The sequence below is a fragment of the Gracilinanus agilis genome, chromosome 1 (genome assembly GCF_016433145.1).
Source record: "Gracilinanus agilis isolate LMUSP501 chromosome 1, AgileGrace, whole genome shotgun sequence".
Classification (NCBI taxonomy): domain Eukaryota; kingdom Metazoa; phylum Chordata; class Mammalia; order Didelphimorphia; family Didelphidae; genus Gracilinanus; species Gracilinanus agilis.
The window spans coordinates 179284418-179293545 of NC_058130.1; the positions used below are offsets into that span (position 1 = coordinate 179284418).

The window sequence follows — 9128 nt, forward strand, 5'->3', positions numbered from 1 at the left end:
TCTCTCTCTCTCTCTCTCTCTCTCTCTCTCTCTCTCTCTCTCTCTCTCTCTCAGAACCCAAGACTTACCATGGTTCCAGCCATCCAGTGTCATACTACAGAGATCAGAATGAATGTCGCAGGAGATCACTGCACCATTCTCATTGGACAATTCTATTCTATGAATTTCTTTCCTCCCATTGACTCTGACCTTGGCAGGCAGTGGATCCAAGCTCAGACAATTCTCTCCCATCAAGGAAGACTCATATATGTTGTAGCCCTGTGATTTGGATGAGAGAATAAAAAAGAACATATTTAGAATTGGGGCATCTAATGGAGGATGAAATGGGAAGGGTGACCATTGAAGGAGGCAAAATGATAACCCTTCTAAGAGAAAAGGAGTCTTTAAAGAGCAGCCACGCACGTTAATACATTCTTGGTGGAACTGTGAATTAATTCAGCCCTTCTGAGAAGCAATTTGGAAAAATTTCCCAAAAAGTCACTAGACAGTCCATGCCCCTTGACTCAGTGATACCACGATTATACCCCAAAGAGATAAAAGAATAAAGGGAAAGACCCAAAGGTATAAAAATATGTATAGAAGTATTGTTGTTTTTTTTTTTTGTAGTGGCAAAGAAATAGAAACTAAGAGGGGGCGTTCCTTGGGAAATGGCAGAACAAATTATAGTGTATGAATAGCATGGAATACTATTGTGCTCTAAGAAATGATGAAAGGAATGTTTAACAAAATAAATAAAAACAGTACAATGTTAATAATATTTTTTGTAGTTTTCTAAGTCAATATGGATTATTATTGATACCACCAAGCTAGACAACTTCCAAGATCTCTTCCAACTCTGGTTAAATAATCAGACAAACCTGAGAAAAATTGTATGAAGAGATATAGAATTAAATAAACAGAACTAGGTAGAAAAACAATGAAAAAAAACCCCTTTATCTTGTGTTTTATAATCAACATCATGCATTTGTTCTAAGGCAGAAGAGTAGTAAGGGCTAGGCAATGGGGGTTAGGTGACTTGCCCAGGGTCACAAAGTTAGGACGCATCTGAAACCACCAGATTTGAACCCAGAACCTCCCTTCTTCAGTCCTGTCTCTCAATCCACTGAGCCACCTAGCTGCCCCTGGAAATTTTTATATACTGACATTATGAAGACAAGTTTGAAAGACTTAAGGTATCTGGTCAGTTGCAATGGCCAGTCATAATTCCAAACGACCATTGATAACGCTTAATACTATCTTTCTCTCCTGATAGTGTTGATGGATTCAAGATACAGAATGAAATACATTTTAGGGCATGAACAATGTGGGAATTTGTTTTGCTTGACTATGCACATTTGTTATGAGAGTTTTTTCTTTTTTTTTTTTTAAATTTGGATGGAGAACTTGGAAGAGAAAGAAAATACTATAAATATCTCTTAAGTAAAAATAAAATAAAAAACAGCAGCCACAGCTGCTATCCAGGGGACAGTCTGGAGGGGTCTCTAGGGGGATGAGCTGTTGGTAATGTTTGGGGTTCTGCAGCAATGTGGATAATTATACTTTCAGCAGCAGCAGGCTTGGGAGATGAGATCTGAAGAAATGTTTGAGAACAGTCCAACATTATCCTGGTTAATATTCAAGGATCAATACCCATCAGAAAATCTGAGATGTCATCACACCTTTGAAAAATCTCTTTTAGGTATATGATTATCACTAAGCAACAACTATTATCCAACCCCTAGTTAAAGTATGACATGAACCCATTCAGTGTTAAATGTTAGGTCACAGCTGGAACTAGTGTGGGACAAATGTGGCTCTGTTCCAAGGCACTGATGTGGAGGGGGTACATTTCTTTCTGCCAAAAACTGTTGTCCCCACAATTAACAGCCCTTCGCTATCCCCCTTGGCCCAATTTGACTGTCTTCTGTGCTTTAGCCTGCTCCGCCCCCAGACTTTTGTTCCCCAGGTGAAAGAATTCCTAATTATGGTTCTGCATTAGTGGTTACAGATGTATAATGAATAGTCATCCATAAAGCATCTTCTGCCTACCCACACCCTGGCAGCTCTTGCCTTAGCTTTCCCACAATAGATTTTATGCTAAGTGATGCCAGCATCTGATGAATGCTCCCTAATAAGTCAGAGGTAAAGGATGATGCTTGGTCCGAGAATATCCCTCCTCCATTTGCCACATTCCTTCATGTTTCCCTCTTCAAGCCACAAAGCCTAGAGCTCTAGGTAGGGAGGGTGCCGGGGAAGAAGATGAAGATGTAAGGAGCTCTCGTTCTACAGGAGACCTTTTCTAGTCCCCTCAGCTGCCAAGCTTAATGCCCATCCACTCGAGTTTGTATGTAGTTATTTAGAAGCGTGTTCTTTCTTGAAGGCAAGGGGTGGTTTTTGTTTTGCTGGGCTTTGTTTTGCCTTACTATCCCCCAGGGCTTAGCAGAGGCCCCAGAAAAGTAGTAAACACTTAATAGATTGTTAGTTAACTAGTTAATATAGTTAATTGATTGGCTGATCATAGATTCAGGGCACTCCCAGAGGCCATTTATACCAATCCTCTCATAGATGAGGAAACTGAGAGCCAGAGTGGTTACAGGCAGTAGGAGGCAGAGGCAGAATCAGATCCAGGTTCTCTGCCTCTAATACTGATGTTATTTTTTTCTTCTTCTGCTGTACTATAATCAAGTCCTTTCTCAATTATCCATATCTGATTAGCTGTAGTAAATTTTTTCCTCTCCCAATTGGCTTCCACCCTTACTGCCCAACATAGCCCTGGGCTTCTCCCCTCCCCACTCATAGCTGATGGATGCCAGGGAATGTAAACTCATTTTCATATTAGCCTCAGCCAAAGAGCAGACAATAAATACTTGTTATGAAGGCAAATTGGCCACATCCCAAAGTCAAATACTCTATAAATTATTTTTGGATTATCTGCTGTTTTGGATTATGTTGGATCTTTGCCCTCTCTGGGAATGGGGCCCAATAGGTGTGATCAGAAGCAAATTAACAGGTTCTGAGGGAGGAAACATGCCAGAGAGGAAAGGGGGTGTATTCACAGGCATCATCCAAAAGTATAAACAGAATTCATTTTCACACAGGTCACTCAGTCCAGCAGGACTGGCTTTCCTTAAAGGGTTTGGAAAGTCTTTATAAGGGAGGAGAGGTGAGGAGAGATCTGCATAAAAAAGGCAATGGTTCTTAAAGTGTACAGAAGCTTGAGGGTCCCCCAGATCCTTTCAGGGTCTCCAGGAAGTAAAACCCTTTTTCTAATACTGCCAAGACTTTATTTGCCTATCAAGATACTCTTTCTCTTTCCAACTACCCACCTTTGTGAGGCTGGATTTTCTTCATATACTTCAACCAAAACAATGTATGGCAACAGACTGAATGAAGATCATAAGAATATGGCTATCTTCTATTAAACCAGACATTAAAGAGACTTGCACAAATACAGAAAATATCATGCTTCTCTTCACCAATTTTTTAAACATATTTTTTCATAAAAATGTTCTTTACATTCAAATATCATGGGTTTATTCCTGTTTTAGATGAATTAATAAACATTTAAGAAATTTATCAGTTTCAATTTCTAATATCATCAGTGTCAATAGATATAACCAGCAGTGGCGCTGGTAAATGTTTAACTACCTGCTCTCTGAATTGGGACATGCCTTCATATTAATTCTTCATTATTGACATCTCTATCATTTCCCTAAGTCTGGAAAATCAGCAAAATGATAAATTGAGCCCTAATTTGTAGCATTTGCTCATTTCTAAGGTGTAAATGCTTACACTGACAATTTAACACTTGGCTTAGGTAGAAGCTGGCCCTGGCACAGCCCTGGATATAATCCCATATAAACAAAAGCTCTTTGGGATCCCCAATAATTTTTAAATGTGAAGGGGTCCTGTGTGCATGCAAGAGAACGCCTTCACCCAATAGCATGGTTTCTTGTCTCTCTACTCTGCCAGCATCACAATCTGGCCAGAAACCATATGTCACTCTCTACTCCCTGTCTGCACCCCTGTGTAATTAGAAAATCTGGAACCCCTGAACTACATTACCCAGAATCCTTTTCCCTTCCCCACATTTGTGTCTTTACGTAATGTTTATAAGTTTGCTATAAGCCTGCCTCTTTTCTCTCTTTTCCCCAGCTGGTTAAGCTGGCTTTCTTTACTGAGGTTTTTCTTCCCTTACTTCAAGTTGTTATTATTAATAAACTTTATAAAATATAATACTTGGACTATTTGGATATTAATTTTTAATCTTACACCACACCCCCCCCCCCCACTCTTGGCTGGAACCTGAGGTTGCAGCTTGGAGGACTGTACTGATGGAGAGTCTTTACGCGAGGGTCATAGGATCACAGAGTTGAAACTTGAAAGGACCTTAAGAGGCTATTGATGTCAACGCCTTCATTTTACCAAAGAGGAAACTGAGGCACTAAGTGGTTAAAATGATTTGCCTGTGGTCACACAGTTGGTATTTAAGGAGGGAACTGAGCTTAGATCTTGCTGATTCTAAGGCTATTGGTTTATGCATTGTACCAAAGTTTTTCATTCCCATGTATGCTTGGCACGTCTTGGCTTCCATGTCTCTTTGGGCTCATGAGAGAGTGAACATGGCGCCACTGTGTCCTTGAATCTAGAATCTTTCTCCTGTTTGCTCATGTTAGTGGACCAAGATGGATCACATATAGTTTGCAGGTCAAGGTGGCCAGTCACAAAGGCTAGTAGAACACAGAGTTGATATACAATGAGGATATTAACCTTATCTCATAGCCTTGAGATTTTATCGTCTGAATGAGGGGTTCCTATAATGAACCAATTTTTCCAAAATCTATCAGTACAACAGAGAAACTAGGTGACTCAGTGGACTGAGAGTTAGGCCTAGAGATAGGAAGTCCTGGGTTCAAATCTGACCATAGATACTTCCTTAGCTATGTGACCCCGGGCAAGTCACTTAGCCCCCATTGCCTAACCCTCTCCTGCCTAGGAACCAATACATGGTATTAATTCTAAGATGGAAAGTAAGGATTTTTTACAAAAAATCTCTCAGTACATAGGCTTTGGAGGAACAGACAGATCTGAATCTATTCCAAGGGTTTAGAGGTGAGGGATATGTAGAAGGGTAGGGTCTAGTGGCAATCCATAGGAAAAAAAATATAATATCTTTATTTCAGTATAACTGACTTGCTTGGTAATCCTATGTAAGTTATTTTATGCATTTAAAAAATCAGCACTGTGCTTGGCTACATAGTAGGGGCTTAATAAGTATTTACAGATGGATCATTTTGAGAAGTATACCTAAGCTTCATCAGATTGTCTAAGGAGTCATTGACCCCAATAAAGGTTAAGAATCCTTGTTGTAGAATCAAAGAATCTGGTTTCAAATCTAGCCCCTAAAGCCTACCAGGGCACCTAGGTGGCCCAGTGGATCAAATGCTGGACCCAGAGTCAGGAAGACTCATTTTCCTGAATTCAAATCCAGCTTCAGGTATTTACTAGCTATGTGACGTTGGGCAAGTCATTTAACTCTGTTTGCCTCAGTTTCCTCATCTGTAAAATGAATTGCAGTATTGATGCCCAGGACCTAAATGGGATCATGAAGAATCAAGACACAATTAAAAATGACAAAAGAGAAACAGCAACAATGCTTGCCAGCTGTGGTCTTTGGTTGTCATTTAATTTCTCTGGGCCTCAGTTTCCTCATCAATTTTTTTTTTTTTTTATCCTGGGACTCCATTCTAGGAGCATAGGGCCACAACCAGTAGGCAATGAGTCACACAGTCGCTCAGGGTCACCCAGCTGGGAAGGGTCTGAGCCCGGTCTTGAACCTAGGACCTTTCTTCTCTAGGCCTGGCTCTCAATTCACTGAGCTAGCCCAGCTGCCCCTACTTTAGGTTGCAGTTTCTTTAGCAGATCTTTAGCAGATGTAGTTTTTACAGGGTGGGGTTGCTAGCCCCACGCCCAACCTTCCTCCTTTTTCATCCGGGCTAGGGACCGTCCTTGGCCCAGGAGTGGTAAGGGTGGGCGATAGGGGTCAAGTGACTTGCCCAAGGTCACACAGCTGGAAGTGTCCGAGGCCGGACTTGAACCTAGGACCTCCAGTCTCTAGGCCTGGCTCTCAATCCACTGAGCCACTCAGCTGCCCCCCATCCTCATCAATAAAATGAGGAAATTTAAGTTAACAAGCATTTAAGTACTTATATGTAATAAACACTGTATTAAGTGTGGGAATATGGGCGGGGCACGCGGGAAGCACCAAAAGGTGGAATCAGATGGTCTCTGTAGTTTTCTGTAGCTTGAAATTTGTGGTCCTCAGATGTTACACTTCTGGGATGGGATGGGGACAGGTCCAGTGTTGCTATTACTTCAGGGAGCCAAGAAGGGTTGCAAAATAAGCTTTTTTGCGTTCCTAAAGGGTCCTTGGCCCAGACTGAAGAGACGCCCTGAGCAGGAGGACTATAAACAGTGTTCCTTGAGCCAAAAACTCTGGGAGGTCCCTGCCCACCTGGTGAAGGAATCTGGGGGGACTCATTGTGCCGCAGGCAGGGCAGCTGACTACCTGCTTCTGGAGCTAATCGTTGGCTTCTAGCAAGGATTCAAAGTTCCCAGAATGAAGCCAGTTTTGTGGGGGGACTAGTCCAACTCTTGCAGCTTATAAGCCCCAGGCTGCAGGCTTGACAGAATGCACAGGCTCATGCAGAGATGAGAAAGGAGGGGGATTTTTTTGGGGGGGGGAGTTGTAATATGAGAAAAAAAAAACTGTGAGCTTCTTCTACTCATCCCTAACAGGAACATGCCTGAAGAAACAGGGTAGGGGTGAGGACTAAGCCATTGCCCCAAAACATTACCAGAATGTGATTCTGAGGTGGAAAAGCAGCTCACTGAGGTACCTAGTCCAGAGAGTTAGGCTGGAAGCTATCGAAACAAGGATTCTTTACCAGGAATCTTTTTTTTTTTTTTTAATCTTTACCTCCTGTTTTAATATCATTTCTAAGACAGATGAGAGGCAAGGCTAGGCAGTCAGAGTTACGTGATTTGCCCAGGGTTACAGAGCTAGGAAGTATCCAAGGCCAGATTTGAACTCAGCTTCTTCTGACTCCAGGCTTAACGCTCTATCCACTGTGCTACTTAGCTGCCCCCAGAAACTTATTAAAAAATTTTTTTTGATAGCTATATTTCAATATAGCTGTAATTCTATGTTTTACCTGCCACATGCATTTAAAAACATTATTCTGAGAAGAGATCTACAGGCTTCATTCACCAAACCACCAAAGAGGTCTATGACCACCCATCTCCCCCACAACTGAGAACCTCTCTTTTAGAGGGAATCCAGAGCAATGAGTCCAACGGTCAGAAGCTAGAAAGGGGGCCTAGAATCCAACCCACCTGATTTTGAAGATACAGAAAGTGAGGCTAAAGATAAAAAGTAATTGAGGCAGTAAGAGACAGACCTAGGATTCTACCCTAGATAGGATTTTCTTTTTTGAATCCAGGTTCCTACTTCTCCCATGGTTACCATGTCCTTGTTCCCCCTTCTTGTAGAATCATAGATTTTAAGACCAAAGAGTCTTAAGTTGAGCCATCAAGTCAACAAGTATTTATTAAGCATCTACCATGTACCAGGCACTGTGCTAAGTGTTCAGGATGTAAAGAAAGGCAAAAATCAATCCACGTCTTCAAGGAGCTCATAGTCTAATGGGAGAGACAACATGCAAACAGCTCTGTCTGGCTCTCGTAGGCCATCTAGTCCAACACCCTCACTTCACAGGTGCTAATTGATTCTCTGATGCCACCTCCTAGGTCCTGTACCAGAGAGGAAGAGAAATAAAAGGCATCCATAGATGGATTTTCCCTCATACAACCTTCCTCCTTGGTGGCAGCATTCAAACCATGCTCCTTCCATGATAAACCACATTATGCTCATTGCAAGACCAGATATCTTTGTAATCATTTTATCTGAGGAATTCATGAACTTTCAACAGTCAATTAATCACTCAAGAGTGATAGTCTAAAGTTTCTGACAAGTGTCTTGAGGCAGATGGTGGGGAGAAAGACTGTGGAGAGGAGAGTTATTATACCAGCTATCTTTTTTTTTTTTTAACCCTTACCTTCTGTCTTAGAATCAAGACTTATTATTGGTTCCAAGGCAGAAGAATGGTAAGGGCTAGGCAATGAAGGTTAAACAACTTGCCAGGTGCCGGGGGTCACACATCGAGGAAATATCTGAGGTCAGATTCGAACCCAGGATTTCCCATCCCTAAGCCTGGCTCTCTATCTGCCTCACTGCCTCACCACCCCAATAGGGACACTGTCGGGTGGTGGTTCTTTAAAGTAGTAGGTGAGGGATCTTGTGGCAATAATAGTCATTGCATGACTCCTAAAAACTTTCTGTAAGTTCTTTGATCTGCAAGCGACTTGTTGTGGGTAAAGAAGGGTTAGAGGTTATCGTTGAGTCTTTCAATGGATTCATAACTACATGACTCCCTTATCAGCAAATCAGCCCCTGCAATAATTCACTCTAAGTCCCACCACTGAGACCCACCACTAAGTTGTAACTTGGGGCCAGAGAGCATGGCGGCAACGGATGGAACACTCCTTCGACTCCTAGGACCGATTCTGACACTTCTTACCTATGGGATTGGGGGCAAGTCATTTCCATCAATTACTTCTCTGGACTTCAGTCTCTTCATCTCTTAAGTGAGGGTGTTGGACTGGATGGCCTACGAGAGCCCTGCCAGCTCTCTGAAGTTTATTAAGACAGCTGTTGTTCAGACGTGCTGTCTCTCCCATTAGACTGTGAGCCCCTTGAGGGCATGGACTGTTTTTTGCCTTTCTTTACATCCTGAACACTTAGCACAATGCCTGGTACATGGTAGATGCTTAATACATACTTGTTGACTTGATGGTTTAACTCAAATTTGGGACTAAATCTTAGATCTTTGATTGTCTGAGATGGGGAGCAGGACCTGGTAACCATAGGAGAGGTAGGAACCCTGGATTAAAAATAAAATAATCCTATATATATTCTCTTTCTCTTTCTCTTTCTTTTTCTCTTTCTCTCTCTCTCTCTCTCTCTCTGTCTCTCTCTGTCTCTGTCTCTCTCTCTCTCTCTCTCTCTCTCTCTCTGTCTCTCTCTGTCT

At 42.0% G+C, this 9128-nt stretch overlaps 1 protein-coding gene across 1 annotated transcript in view; it reads right to left on the minus strand.

Annotated features, from left to right (window-relative positions):
• Window positions 1-9128, minus strand: part of LOC123249339 — a 192956-nt gene that overhangs the window by 7901 nt on the left and 175927 nt on the right. Inside the window, exon 56 of the mRNA XM_044678334.1 lies at window positions 58-258. Coding sequence (XP_044534269.1) covers window positions 58-258 — 201 coding nt within the window. The remainder of the gene's footprint in view (window positions 1-57; window positions 259-9128) is intronic.